The sequence below is a fragment of the Antechinus flavipes genome, chromosome 1 (assembly GCF_016432865.1).
Source record: "Antechinus flavipes isolate AdamAnt ecotype Samford, QLD, Australia chromosome 1, AdamAnt_v2, whole genome shotgun sequence".
Lineage (NCBI taxonomy): Eukaryota > Metazoa > Chordata > Mammalia > Dasyuromorphia > Dasyuridae > Antechinus > Antechinus flavipes.
Window position 1 is genome coordinate 696,470,422 of NC_067398.1, and position 16,004 is coordinate 696,486,425.

At 43.2% G+C, this 16,004-nt stretch overlaps 1 protein-coding gene across 3 annotated transcripts in view; it reads left to right on the forward strand.

Annotated features, from left to right (window-relative positions):
• The window catches only part of CUX2 (cut like homeobox 2), a 384,154-nt gene extending 376,936 nt beyond the window's left edge, over positions 1-7,218 (forward strand). For 2 of the 3 annotated variants that reach the window (XM_051972780.1, XM_051972781.1), the window contains 2 exons: positions 1,242-1,515; positions 4,051-7,218. In XM_051972780.1, the coding sequence (XP_051828740.1) occupies positions 1,242-1,515; positions 4,051-4,873 (1,097 nt within the window). In that variant the 3' untranslated portion in view covers positions 4,874-7,218. Of the gene's footprint in view, positions 1-1,241; positions 1,516-2,578; positions 2,702-4,050 lie in introns of those variants that run through there. The other variant, XM_051972782.1, reaches the window with a different exon arrangement.
• The last annotated feature ends 8,786 nt before the right edge of the window (positions 7,219-16,004 follow it).

A 16,004-nucleotide genomic window follows, 5' to 3' on the forward strand; every position in this document is an offset into this window, starting at 1 on the left:
TGCTAATTGATTGTATAGAGAGGGGTAGAAGGATAGCTATAAATACATTGATGATGGATGAATGGATAGAAAGACATATTGATTGATAATGGATTTGGATAATTGATTGATAATGATTGGATCGTTACATTAATGGTGGACAGAGAGATAAATACATTGATTGATGATGGATAGATAAAAGGTAGGTAGATGATAAAACAGAGAGATGGATGAATGACTATCGATACACTGATGAGAGATAAGTTGCTAGCCAGATGAATTAATAGATAGGGATAATTGGATAGAGAAGATGGATAGATCCACTGACTGATGATGGATAGAAAGATAATAGATGCTTGAATAGATATTCTTTGATTGATGGTGGATCCATAGATGAAAGATGATTGAATAGAGAGATAGATACATTCATTGATGATGTATAGATAGAAAGACAGGTAGATGATTGGATAGAGAAGTATGGATGGATAGATAAATAGAGTGGTAAACTAGACAGATAGAAACTAGACAGATGGATAGAGAGACAGATATCTACTGCTGTCTCCTCAGGCCCACCATGGGTACCCCCATTGCCATATTTCTCATATTTTCTGGTCTCTCTTTTCCAGGGAAAAGAGAGACTCATAATTTCTTCAGAGACTGCAATATCCCTTGACTCACAACCCGATTGTGAAAATGTTCTTTAAAAAAATGACTCTTGTTTCAGGGAGTATAAGGGCATTAATAACGCTGCTCATTTTCCCAAAGGAAATTCACCCATTCTTTTCCTTTGAGTTCTGAGCCCAGTTCTGATTCAGTTCAAGAAACAATATCAATAACGATCCGAGAGGTAGAGTGAAACAGTGGATAGAAATCCTGCCTCTGAAGGCCCAAGTTCAGGCCCTGCCCTTTGCTTTCCCTAGCCATATGGGCCAGACAGCTCCTCCAACCTGTAAATTACAGCTCGGTGGCCATGCTAGATGGAGCTTCTTCATTGGTGGTTCCCCCCATCAGTGACATCATAGGTCCAGTGCCCCAAACCAGTCCAGCCTTTATTAAGTGTCTGCTGCATGCTAGGCACAGGTGAGACACAAAAACAAAAAGACCTTGCCCTCAGCGAGCTTACATTTTAAAGGAGAAAGAGGGGGAAGAAACCATTTTATTATTTTTATTCTTAATATTCCTGAGTCCCTGGAAGTAGAATTAGCTCTGGAGGATCAGGATGGCTATGTAATCAACATGACTGGCCTGGGCTTCTCCCTCAGCCTACCTGAAACGCCGCTACGGGCTCATCAGCACCGGCTCCGACAGCGAGTCCCCCATCACGCGCTCTGAGTGCCCCAGCCCGGGACTTCAGCCCCAGGACCTGAGCCTCCTGCAGATTAAGAAGCCCAGGGTGGTCCTGGCCCCCGAGGAGAAGGAGGCCCTGAAGAAGGCTTACCAGCTGGAGCCCTACCCATCCCAACAGACCATCGAGCTGCTCTCTTTCCAGCTTAACCTCAAAACCAATACCGTCATCAACTGGTTCCACAATTATAGGTGATTTGGGGATCTCAGCACTGAAGGGGGTGGAGAAGCTGGGGAGGGACATCTGCTATAGGGAGGAGAGGGAATAAAGGTGGCTGAGATCAGAGAGAGAGGGATGGTCGCGCTGGAAAAGGTGAGTGTGATTAGAACCAGAAAGACTGAGGGATGTATGCCATAAAGGTAAATGGAGGGGACCCAAAAATGGGATTCAGGGATCAATGTTATAATCAGTGAAGACTGGTGTCATTGAGACAGAGGAGGGGATAGATGGACGGGTGAGTGAGGGTGATGGGTTCAGGGGAGGGAGGAATAAATAGTGTCTGAGGCAGATCTGAAGCCAGGTCCAATTATTTCCAGGTCCAACCCCCTATTCACTCACTGTTCCTCTGTCCTGGGTACCTAAAAGATTTATAAAGCACCAGCTAAGGGCTTTGCAAACTTTATGGAGTATTCCATATGGGAAAAGAGAGACCAGTTGTGGTCAGGAGGAGAAGAATGAACAGGACAGAGGAAGTGGGGGCATCTGGATGAACTGGGGGGAGGAATAAGGTTGGGGGAAAAGAGCAGATAACTGAGAACAGGAGATAGAAGAACAACAACAAGAGGAAGGGGTAAATAGGAGTAAATAAGTGGGAACTTAGGTCAAGTGGCTGGAGGGATGGATGAGGAGAGGTGAGGTCAGTGGGGTCAGAAGAGGAAAGAATAAGTGGGATGGAGAAAGTAGGTCAGGGCATGGAGAGACGGCTCTGATGAGGAGAAGGGCAGGGGAAGGGTGTCTGAATGAATAACAAGCAAGGGCTGAAGTCCTGAGGATGGAGGGAGTGGGATGGCTTATGGGTGGGCATAAGGGATGGAAGAATGAGAGAGTGAGAGCTGGGAGAATGGATATATGGAATATAGTGAAGGATGGGAGTGGGAGCAGCCAGGGAAAGGGATGAAAGGAGTAGGGGGCAACTGGGGTCATTGGACAAAAGAATGAATGGGATGGTCAAGTGGGGGGTTAGAACTAGATTTCTTTTCTTCTGTTACTGAGCCCAGGGCTTTGAGGTTTTAATTTGCTTTGCTAATTTGCTAGGGACAACTAGGTGGCAAAGTGGATGGAGCATCAGTCCTGAATTCAGCCTTACTAGCTGTGTATCTCTGGACAAGTCACTTAACTCCAATTGCCTCACAATAAATAAATAAATTGATTGATTGATTTGGTGATTTCTCCCATAAACAATAATAGGGGTGAGGGTGGGAAGGCAGGGAAGGTAGCACAGGCCCTCTAATTGAGAAATCAGATCCACCCCTTTGAGATCACTTTTTGGTTCCTAGCTCAGTGGTCCAAGTGGTCAGTACTTGCATCTTCTTGGGCAGTGAAGGGGCTTGGGTTATAGTTTGGGAGTCTTAGAAAACCAACCATCCCCAAGTCAGTCTGGAAGCTTTCCACCTAAGCCATTCTCTCTCCCCATCCCAAGGGAGCCTTCTGATTAAGAGGGCAAAGGACAAAGACAGCATTAAGGAAAGGCGGAAGGGGAGCTTCTGGGTCAGAACCACTCTTAGAGCCAGCAGCGGTGGGATAAAAGGAAGCTCAGAGACACACACCCTCCACCGCTCTCTCAGGAGCACCCTGAGTGACCTGCCTTGGGTCCTAGTGACCCAGGCAGTGTTCAAGCCCAGGTCAGCCCAGTCCCAAGTCCAGCCTTGACTCTACCATGACTCCAAAAGGAGTAGAATGCCCTTCATAATGATATGAAGACACTGTATCCCCTGACCAGATCCCAGCAGGATGGGCGGGGGAACAAGTCCCAGGTGAAAACTCGGGTGCAAATACCTTACCCCTGGGGAGCTAAGCAGAAATGGGCAAAGGACGGGCCAACCTCATGGTCCCCTGCTCAGAAATGCTGGTTTCAGTCAGCCCATTTGGGGGCTTTTGAGGGCAGTGGAGAGAATTCCAAACTGGGGGGTAGGAGACTGGGGTCCAGCCCAGGATCTGCACAGTGTTCATGCACAACCTTGGTCACATCCCTTCATCCCTGAGCCTGAGTTTATTGTCTTGTAAAATGAGAAAGTTGAAATCGCTTCCTGTTCTAACATATTATATTCTAAGTCCCCTCCCAGCCCTGACATCCCCTGTTCTAAGACCTTCCCTTAACCCTGACATTATTCTAAGCCCTCCAGCTCTGGCATCCCCTGTTATAAGTCCCCTCACTTCTGAAATAGCTTGTTCTAAGGTCCTCTCTAGCCCTGACATCTCCTGTTCTAAGTCCCTTCCCATCTCTGAAATATCTTGTCCCTTCTAGCTCTGACATTCCTTGTTCTAAGTCCCCTCTCAGCTCTGCCCAAGTTTAACCCATTCTCTGGCACCTAATAAGTGCTTTTTACAAATGTACTTATTGGCTTAAATCGATTATAGTAGAATAATTGATCATCTGACTTATTTGCTGAAGAAACTGGCAGATTTAACTTAACGCCTCCGGCTCCTCTCACTTTTGTGGCTCAGGATAAGGAAAGGCCGGGGGGATAACAGCCTCCCCTCCCACTGATGTTCTGCTTCCACCACAGGTCCAGGATGCGCCGAGAGATGCTGGTGGAGGGCACCCAGGACAATGATACTGATCTGGAACAGAGCAGCTGCCCCAGCTTCCCGCCAACCAGCAACTCCCACCAGAGGCCCACCCCATCGAGCCCAGACTCAGAGGCTGAAGAACAGAAACCTGCAGTGCAGGAGCTGGAGGTCCAGGGTGCCAGCGACAGCTTTGCCCCTCTCCCTGCCCAGGGCAAGACCTTGATCGTGATCAAGCAAGAACAGGAGGAGGCAGAGGAAGCAGAGGGGAACTCGGGGATCCAGGACTCGGGGGAGGCAGAAATGGGCCAGAGCCAGGGCCCAAGTCTCAAAGAAGAAGTGCCGGAATCCACAGTCCTGGAAGATCCGAAGAGGACCCCGGGGTCCCTCCTGCATGGTAACGGCATGCACCAGGCACCTGCCACCCCAGACTGCCCCCTTCTCCACCTGCCCCAAGAGATTGAGGATGGGGAGCGGCTCCACCCCGACCCCATCAGCTTTAAATCCACCTCCGAGTCCTCCCGCTGTAGCCTCGAGGTCTCCCTGAACTCACCCTCCGCTGCCTCCTCTCCAGGCCTCCTGATGTCCGTGTCACCCGTGCCCTCCTCCTCGGCCCCCATCTCTCCCTCCCCTCCCGGCACCACCCTTGCCAAAGTGCCGAGTTCCAGCCCCTCTGCGGAGACGGCGGGGGCCTTGCCCCCCGGCACCAAGCCAAACTCCAGCACCCAGCGACGGCACGAGAAGATGGCCAATCTGAACAACATCATCCACCGGTTGGAGAGGGCCGCCAACCGCGAGGAGGCCATGGAGTGGGAATTCTGAAATTCAGAGCCCGCTCCCCGACTCTCCTTCAGGCGGCAAGGCCCTCCGTCCAAGGGAGACAAGATCAGGGGAGGGGGATGAAGCAGAACTATCAAACTCTATCTGTGGACTGTGATTTGTGGGGGTGGTTTTTTTTTAATTCCATGAAATTTTGAGGGGATTGGGGAGGGGGGAAGTTTCAGAGTCAGGCCTTCTCTTCAACCCTGACCAACGTCCCTGCAGGCGGTGGCGGTGGGCTCAGCCCCATTCCATCCTTGCTGGGAAATCTCAGAACTCTTTTAGAAAGAAAAAAAAGAAAATATTTATAGACCTCTTTTAGCTATTTTAATAAAGGATCCTTTCGAATTTATTAACGGTTTAAGCTGCTTTGATATTCAAGAGAGCTATAAGTCAGGACGATGTAGCAGTTGTCCGGAGACAGGCGGTCTCTGAAGTCTTGTAGTTTGCCACTGGATGAGATTAAAGAAGACATTTGTTCAAAGCCATCACAAAGCACTATGAGACTGACCAAATGGAGTTACTTCTGAAGCGCGGGTTTTTCCCCCCATATTTGTCTGTGAGACAGTGCATTACTACTGCCCTTTCCAAGACTGTTGAAAAAAAAGGAAAAAAAAAAGTCCCAAAAGACTCTAAATGCAAACTTTGATGCCATCGAGTATATATTTCGTTCTGGTGGTATGTTTTTTGAAACCCCTTGTAACACCGAATGTCATGTGCCGTTGTATATGTTGTAGAAATGTCGGCAGTAGTCCTTCCCGAACGAGATGTAGCATGGTACATAAAAAAAAAAAAAATCCTTACACTTCCTCTAGTTAGAAACCTGCAATCCACAGAAGCCAAGCACCGTCCATGGACAAAACATTTTCCAATGCCCAGAGCGACCCCTTGTGTGAGTGCAGGTGGGTAAGGGGCAAAGGGCTTGGAGAGAAGGCTGGATCCCAGCCCAGGGGGGGAAGGGTGGCGGAAAGTAGGGAGACAATACAGAGAGACTGATAAAACCTGAGCTTAGGCAGGTCTTTGCCCACAAGTTTGGAATCCCGGTTATGACACCTGGGAGATTTTCCCCAGTAGAGTTGGGGCGTACCCAGGGTAAGATGCCGCCGTAATTCTATCCTTCCCTGGGATGAGATACCATCATCCTCTCCTTTCTCATCTTTTAAGAAAGCCACAGAATTCATCATTCTTCTAGCCCTGGGGCTAGACTAAGAAACTGAAAACCTATCTTGTTTTGAGGCAGCTGGACAGCATTCAAAACTCAAATATCATGGGTCTAGAGAGCTGGATCTGGAGAACACGGAAGTAGGAAAGACTGGTCCCTTCCTCTGTGACTTGATAGTGACATCATCTCAGAGGCCAGAGTGGGGAAGGGTAAATAAGCAAGAACTGCTCCCCAGATTCTTCCAAGGTACACACTCTCAAAGACCATCAAAGTCAGCATCTCCACTTGAGTAGTATCCAACTTCTTAGCTGTGGCAAGTTTTGTAGGTTTCTTTTGGGTTTTCCCCACATGGGTGGCGTGTGGAACTGACATTTTCTTTTTAAATTATTTTTCCCTCTCCATTAAAAGACTGACTGATTCATTGGTTGAATCCAAAGTTAAATCAGGACAGCCAGAGGCAGGGAAAGTTATGCCTTCGAAAGAGAGAGATAGGACTGATGAGGGCCTTAGAGAATTTGGGGAGGGAGGGAATGAAAGAACTCTGTCGAAGCACCAGAATGCCACAGGAAGGATGCAAGAAGACGAGGTTGTTCCAGAGAGCGCGATTCTAACACGTCTGGCCGCGGGCCTCGTGGCCATCCAGGCAGAATCTCCGCACCAAATGGCCCAGGAGAACCCTGACGGGGAAAACCGAACCTTTCCACACACCCAGGCTATGCATCGAAGAGTTTTCCACTGTATACATTTTTATCCAAATGAAGGTATTTTTATATTCTGGCAGTAGTTAACAGTGACCAATTTTCAAAAGGAATGAACCTGGAGTAGAGAAACCACCTTCGTTTCATGACCATAGCCCCGTCAGAATCAAGCGAACCATGGAAATGGACCTATTTTTACTGTCGAAACCAACACTATACTGAGGTCTAGACATACATGCAAACTACTCTTCATAGAGTGCTAGCCTTAGCTTTAGTGGAATGGGATTGGAATAAGCACTTAGTATGGTCTTCGAACATGGAAATCCTGTTTTACTCAAAGCTAGTGGGCCTGTGAACACCTTCCGTTGGCCTCATGTACTGTACGGAAAAAAAAAAGTTTCTATGAGAGATTGACGAACTTTGTTAAAAATTTTAAAAATGAACAAGTTCTGTAAACAAGCCACTAAAAATACAGAATTGTATAATAACTTTGGGCTGTGTGCTTCTCTTTTGACTGGGAGATGGGGCTGGGGGACCATAGCCCTACTAACCAAGCTCTTGACCCCACTGAGAGGCAGGAAGCTATGACAATGGGGATTCCTTGTGCCTGAATACGGGTAAGTGGATGTTTTCAGGACCCCTGGACCCCCAAGACAAAGTGAGACTGGGATGAATTACACTTTGATAGAGCTCCGTGCCAGAGGGAGAACAAGATGACATCCCTCCCAGCCCTGACATCCCCTGTTCTAAGATCCCTCTCATCTCTGACATCCTCTGTTCTAAGACCCTTCCCAGCCCTGACATTCTATAATATGGGTAAAATACATCATGTTCAATTCCTGAACCAATTATCTTCTCTCCCTCTCCAACCCAGCCCAGCCATTTTTGCACATTTGTGCACCAAGGATAGCGTATTAACAATTTAGTATTTAGAGGCAGCCAGTTGTTGCCATAGATAATCAGGAGTCAGGAAAACCTCAGTTCCAAACTGACCTCGCACACTTGCTGGCTGTGTGACCCTGGTAAATCACTTAATGTCTGTTTGCCCCCGTTTCCTCACCTATAAAATGGGGATAAAAATCTATCCCCCAGGTTTGTGGTGAGCATTAAATGAGATATTTGTAAAATGTTTAGTAATAGCTTCTTAATAATTACTGATTAATTAAGAGCAACGAAAGCTTTTTGAAATAAACATGAGCTTCCCTCCAGAACACACTTATATAATAGAAGCACAGTGGGGGAGTCGAATGAATGCTGGACTGGGAGTCCAGAAGGCACCCGTTTAAATCTTGACTCTGGTGCTTCATGTGTGGCCCTCACCCTTAACTTCTTTACCCCAGAGACAACTCTCTAGGTCTTGTCTGCCAAGACATTAACAGGTGTGGTCTTGGTCAAGTTGGCTAACCTTACTGGAACTCAGTTTCCTTCTCTATTAACAGGAGGGACTCAGGTCTATGGTGTGTTTTATAGTTCCAGATCTGTAGTTTCTGTTATGATTCTTTAAGAAGCACCTAGTCCTATAAATAGGTGCCTTCCACCAGTCCTCATGTGATATGATCTCGACAATATGACAAATACAGGCAAAAAATAAATAGGAAAGGAAATTATCAGTGCTTGGCTAAAATATATGCTTAAGTGAGAGATATTTGCCAGAGAGATGGGAAGTTCAAGACTGGAATTCGAGCAGAGTTGAGAAGGATATGTTTGGTTTGTTATAGAATGACAGAATATCTCAAATGAAAGAATGGCTCAACCCCCATCACAGGTGACCCTATTCCCTCCAAATGTAGCTATCTCAGATCAAGACATCACCCTGTGATGTCATTGAGTCTTTTAGAAAATGAAGTATGAACAACAGCAGAAGCTTACTTATTCTTGCATTCCACTTATTTTTTATTATAGCTTTTTATTGACAAATGCATGGGTAATTTTTCAACACTGACCCTTGCAAAAACTTCTGTTCCAACTTTTCCCCTCCTTCCCTCCACCTCCTCCCCTAGATGGCAAGTAGTCCCATACATGTTAAATATGTTAAAGTATATGTTAAATACTATATATACACACACACACACACACACACACACACACACACACACACACACACACACACATATATATACACACAGAGTTGTCTTGTTATACAAGAAAAATCAGATTTAGAAAGAAGGTAAAAATAACCTGGGAAAAAAAACAAAAATGCAAGCAATCAATAACAGAAAGAGTGTAAATTGCATTTCACTTAAAAAAAATAAGAACATAGAATTTTGAGCTATAGAATCCTTAGAGTTCATCTGGTCCAATCCCCAAAACCTTCCATTTTACACCTTTTCCCCATAGAATTTCAACATCCGTAAGGACATCAGTGGCCACTGAGACCAATATGTACTTGGGAGAATTCCCACTATAATACCTTACAAGAGGCTTCCCCAACCTTTGCTTGAATACTACCTCCAGTGGGAGCAAGCCCAGGTCCTTCCAAGAGAACTCATTCCATTTGAGGACAGCTTGAATTGTTGGGGAGTTTTTCTTTACCTCAAGGATAAATTTGCCACTTTGGGACTTCTACCTACCTTTCTGAGTTCTGTCAGTCCTCTACGGTCCAAGAGAATCAGTTGGCTCCATCTTAGAACATGAGACTGAGCGTGCAGAGGACATATGTTTAAACCTTGACTCTGGTACTTACCATATGGCCCTCTTCAGATATTTGAAGCCATCTATCATGTTCTTCCTGTCTTTCTTTGTCTATGCTAAACACCCCAGTTCCTTCAACTAAGTCTCTTATGAGAACATTGGGTCATATTATATTAGAGCATATTTTAACAGTAATATTAATGACTCAGAAAATATGGGACAGCTGGAGGCTGGTTTCGAAGAAAACATGAGTTAGGCTTAGGGAGCCATTCAACTAGGGCTTCAACGAGGGACCTTAACATCCCAGACAATTCTCTCTAATCTTTTTTGTAATATGGTCTTCTTGGTCTAAATGAAGCCTATGGACTTTCTCCAAATAATGTTTTTGACTGCATAAAACCCATAAGACTATTAATTATATTGAAACATTGATCAAAATATTTTAAATGTAATAAATTCGCAATTTTGAAGCTAAGAACTCCTGTTCTAGGTCTAGAAGTTATTAATAAGCTGCTAGTCTGTATGGATGGAGGGAATTTCATGCAAGAAAGTTTCCCCATGTTAATGGTATCAATGAATCATTATCTTTTTTTAAGATTAGGTCTCTTATTTCACTCAAGATAGAAATAAATGCAGGGGTCATTTATGGGCCTGAGCTTACCACTGACTTCACTTTCTGATTAGGTGGACTCATTCACCTTCCCATAGGTGATCTGGAGGTCTCAATTCCAGGATCTCATATATTGTTCCCAAATAATGGAATTGCCAGTGATTTGGCCCACTGAGCCTCAGAACCCCCAAGTTCAAGAGATCCACTAACCTTAAAGTCTGTAGTAACTGATTGTACAGATGTGCTGGACCCCTACCTTTCTATCATAAGTCCAGTGTTCTTTCCAAGACCCCGTTTTGCTTCTATTATCACACACACACACACACACACACACACACACACACACACACATCTTACTCAGAAGCAGACAGGAGTTAACCATATTTAAAAGGCCAGGATAGCAAAGCTCCTGAGCTGGAGACAGAAGATAAAGCAGGAATATGAACCAATGATTGCAATCAAGCTAAATATCTTCCAGAAACTGGGTCCCTCCTCATTACATCCAAAGGAATACATTTAGAGCTAACATCCCTGAATTGGAAATTTTTAAGCGTTGACAGAGACCTCAGCATCCACCTTATCCATCCAGAAGGAATACACAGAAGTATCCTGGTAAATGTTTAACAACCCAGCTCTCCAGGAAAAATATATATTTGTGTGTGTATGTTGGGTTATTTGCTGTCTGAGAGAGGGGATGGGAGGAAAGGAAGGAGAAAAAATTAGGAACACAAGGTTTTGCAAGGATGAATGGTGAAATGATCCCAGATACTTAATACTTCCTAGCTGTGTGACCCTGGGCAAGTCCCTTAACCCCAACTACCTGGGGGGGGGGGGGGAAATCTGCATTTATTTTGAAAATAAAAGGCTATTATTTAAAAAATAAAATAATGTAGATACATTTAAGCTTAATCTGTGTTATTAACACTTTCTGAAAGTCTAAAAACAATCCAAAAATAAATCAAGCCCTGAGTTGTAAAAGTTTCTTCTATGTAAATAAAAACTCATACTGAAATTTAACAATTCAGTTTTCATAAGCAGTTAGCTCTGACTCTAGGTCACCCCACTTAAGGCAACATCCTCCCAAACAGGTGGTTCAGGCTCTGCTTGAATACTTCCAGCAATCTGTTCCCTCCCAAAGCAGTCCATTCTACTGTAGGACAATTCCGAATGCTAAGGAGTTGTTCCTGAGCGCTATACTAAATTGATCACTTTGCAACTTCTCCCCAATCGTTAGCTCTGCTTTTTAAGGCACAACAGAACAAATTAAAGAGAAAATAATTGTAAACAAAATAATTCTACATCCCGGGCTAGGCAAATTGTAGTCTTTTAGGGTATAGAGTTCAGGGGCATCGAGAAAAGTTGGGAGAAAAAAGTACAATTTCTTACTTTTTTTCTATGAATTATTACAAATGCAAATGTTTTAAGGCAAAAAATAAATTTCATTCTCCATGGCCTCTCCATATTCAATTTGTAATAAATCTCATCTACTCCATCTCTCCCCACCTCCTTCAAGAACGTATGCTCCTTGAGAAGCTTTGTAGAAAAATCAAATTCCCAAAATCAAACTCCAGATCCAAGTAAAGACCAAGTTCTGAAATGAAGTGTAGATTTGGGGAAATAATCATAAGCTATAGATTCATTCCTTTCAGTCATGTCAAATTCTTCGTGATTCCATCTGGGGTTTTCTTGACAAAGATACTGGAGTGGTTTTCCATTTCTTCTCCAACTTATTTTACAAATAAGGAAACTGAGGTAAACAGGATGAAGTGACTTGCCCAGAATCACCCAACTAGTGAGTGTCTAAAGCCAGATTTGAACTCAGTAGAAAGGATTCTAAATTTGGAATGAATGATAAAGCACTTATTAGATATCTCCTATGTGCCAGGTACTGTGATAGGAACCGGGGATACAAATAGAAGTAATCAAAACATAGGTCCTGCCCTCAAGGAGCTTACATTCTAATAAGGGAACCCAGAAAGAGGAACCTGAAAGGAAGGAAGATGAGCAGGTTGTCTGATGATGGCTAGAATACAAGCAATATGATTTTGAATAGGATCTGCTTACTAGCTGAGTGATCTTCCTGGATCTCAGTTTCCACATCTTATAAAAATAAAGGAATTAGAGTGAAGAAGCTGGGTGGGGCAGTGGATAGTGCTAGATCTGGAAGATTCAGGTACTTGTGACCCTAGTCAACATCCTTCATCTCTGCTGCAAGTAGAAATAGTAAAAGCACCCACCTTGCAGGGTTTTGTGCAGCTCAAATGAGATAATATTTGTAAAGTGCTTTGTAACTTATAAAGCACTGTGTAAATGTTAGCTAATATAATTACAGTAGATGGTCTCTAAGGTTCTTCCAGCTCAGAATCTCTAATCCCGATTTTGTCATTTTATCCCTAGAACTAAGCACAGTGACTGGCACCTAGCGGATACTTAATAAATGTGTAATGAATTACAAATAATCTGATTTATGATGAATATTATTAACAATATGGTGGGGAGTGATATTAATAATTATATTAAGTATGATCATTATTAATAATGATGTTAGGGATAATAATTATAATTAAGCCAGATAATAATTAATAATGATAAATCCAGGAGTTCTATCTCAGGGCTGGTTTGAAATCTTAAGCCTAAGAAACTTCTCTGAGAGGATACAGAACCTTGCTCTGCCTCTGAGGACAGCGGTAGCCCAGTTCTGCTAAATCCCCCCATCTTTTCCTAATCCCTCAATGCTTCTGTTAAAATGTCTGGATTCCGTGGTCGGCATTGGCAATATAGGAGTCTGTCAGCCTTAATGCAGAGATTGCTAAAACTTAAGAGCTGGGAGACCCCCTCTAGAATGTTAGAATATGGAATGTTAGAGCTAGGATGGGTCTCAGAACATATAGAAAACAATCTCAGCACTGGTAGCCATTTTAGAAGTCATTTAGTCCAATCCCCTTGTTTTTTCAGAAGAAGAATCTTAAAATTTTTTAAGGATGTGTCCCCAAAATCAAATGTCAATGATTTGAACCCAGATCTTGGAGCCATTTCCTCTTAAGAGAAACAACCAACAAACCAAAAAATGATCTACTCATAATTTCTCTAGTGCTCATCTCTCCCTCAAAGAGTTTTATTCCTTAATAATACTATCCCTCTCACTCTGTAAAACATCAATTGCTGCTCACCCCTCCATTTTTCCCATGAGGAAAAATGAGTCCCTCTGGAAAGGAAGGGGATCATTAGGAGAAATGGGAAGAAAATCCTAAATTTAAGTTACAATTCAATTAGTTTTCTCTGGATTAAATACACCTCTCTGGTTACATGTGCCATTGACTCCCACTTCCCATCTTAGAAGGGGATTAGCTGGCCTAGTGTTTCCATTTTTCATCCTTTTGTTTCCTTAACGAGAAATGTGACCTTACATAGATCCAGACAGTATAGCTACTTGTAGTTTCCACACCCGTGCTTGGGGCTTTACTCTTGATAAATTAATAAATCTATATGTTCGCTAGGAATTTAAGCTTATTTGTCTGCTACAAGGTGCAGGGAGAGAAGGCTGGGGAATTTATTTTTAATGACTATCAGCTAGTATTTCCAGCACTGGGACGAATGCCATGGAAACAGAGATTTCCTTGGACATCACAGACAACGGCCATCTACCTCCCAAATTAACACTTGATAGGGCTGCATCTTTTCAGTATGCTACAGTGCCTTGGGAGTTGGAAGAGCTGGGTTGAATTTTTACTCCTTCTATTTTATTATTAAGCAAGTCCCTTCAAACCTCTGGACCTTAGTTTCTTCTTCTGAAAAACTGAGAGATTGTACTAGATGACCTCTGAAATTGTTCTAGTTCTATGATCCCTTAAAAAATCTATAATCCTTTAAATGGAGAAAATGTAACAAAGGGAGGAAATAAATAAGTAGGAATAGAAACAATTGGCACAATAGATAAGAGTTCTGGGCCTGGAGTCAGGAACACCTGTATTCAAATCGAATCTCAACAATTACTGGCTGTGTAACTGTGGACAAGTCAATTTATCTCTGTCTACCTCAGTTTCCTCATCTGTAAAATGAGCTGGAGAAGGAAACTGCAAGCCAGTCCAGTATTTCTGCCAAGAATTCACCAAATAAGATCATCAAATCATCAGTTTATTTTGTTTTCCTCAGTTTCCTCATCTGTAAAATGAGCTGGAAAAGGAAATGGCAAGCCACTCCAGTATCTTTGCCAAGAAATCCCCAAATAAAATTACAAAAACACCAGTTTATCCTGTTTACCTGGAAGAAATAGCAAATTCTCTGCCCAGAAACCCCCAAATAATTTCACAAAACTGTCAGCTTACCTTGTTTACCTCAGTTTCCTCATCTGTAAAATGAGCTGGAGAAGGAAAGACAAGTCACTCCACTATCTCTACTAAGAAACTCCCAAATAAAATCACAAAAAAAAGTTAGTTTACTCTATTTACCTCAGTTTTTATATCTGTAAAATGAGCTGGAGAAGGAAATGGCAAATCACTGCAGCATCTCTGCCAAGAAATCCCCAAATAGGGTTTAGAGCAGAGAGTAAGACATAACTGAAATGACTCAACAATGACAAAGCCTCTGGTCTCTTTGTAGTTGAGGGAAAACTCAGATTACTGGAGATATTTGATAAAGAAGTGACAGAATACATATCTACAAATAGATGGACACCAGAGTGGATAGAGCAATTTCCATACTGCTTAAGGAGATGATCCAACTGTACCAAGCCCAGGTCGTCCTCTCTGAATTTCCTGTAGGGAGGGACCACGTCTCTCCTGGACTCCTTCGTTTCTTCCCCATTTCCTTCTTGTTTCACTTGTGTTGCTGATTCTTTCTGGATCAGCTCTGGGTATTCCTGCTCCTTCCTTTCTATTGCTCAGCTCTCAAAAATCTCCAGTCCTTTAAGTTCTGAATAACCCCCCATCACCACAATTAGCTCTTCAGGTGTGACCCAGTCCTTCACCTAATCAGAACCTAATTGAACTAACTGAACAAACAGAATTAACTGAAATACTTTGGTTGATTCAAAGCAGTGTCTAGTAGATCTTGCTCACATCCAGTGACGAATCCAAATGTATTCTCACATGTTAAATGTATCAGGGCTGAGTGGTCCATATGTATTCAAGGCTTAGCATCTTGACATTTCCTTTAAATGGAGAGGGTGATTTAATTTACTCAACTGATTCCCTCCTCCCCAACTCTAACTCGCCCAAGTCTTGAGGTTTATTATGTTAGGTTTAATAACCTAACATAGGTTATTGTAACAAAGTCATTCTATGCCCCTTTCTTGAATAATTCTCAATGAATCTGCAAATGCATATTAAACATCTACCATTGTGTGCTAGGTATTGGGGATACAAAAAAAGTGAGATAAATTCTGCCTTCCCCCCAGAGTTTACATTCAATCTAGCAGGAGGGATGTACATATATTGGCCGGTTATCATCCTTTGTGCTTGGTATCACTATGTTGGGGTCAAGGTACGGTATGTCCAACTGTGGCTGATTAGACCAACATGAGCTTGAAAGTCTCTACCACAGTTTAGGGGCAAATAGTCCATGTGAATTTTTGAGTGGAGATGGCTTTCAATTAATGCATTTCGTGTTTCTTTTGAGCTACCTCAATTCTGCTTCCATCAGTGTCCAGTCCTTGTCCTGCCTAAGGGTCTTCAGAATCTTCCCCAGATAACTCAAATGGAAGTGATTCCATTTTTTGACATGGTGTTGTAAACCATCCAGGTTTCGACAATAAGATTGGAACAATGGCTCTGTGGACCTTCAGTTTGTTGATCAGTCTAATATCTCTTCTCTCACATGCTTCCTTCAGAGCCTCTCAAACACTGAACTAGTTCTGGCAATGCATGAGTCAACCCCATCACCTATGTATACTCCCTGGAAAGTATACTGCTAAGGCAAATGAACATTAACCACAACTGGATTAGTTGTAACCAATGGTTTCATGTATGGATGGTGTACTTCTGGCTGGTGGAGAAACTGTTTTCTTTATGTTAATTGTTAGGTCAAAATTAGCAC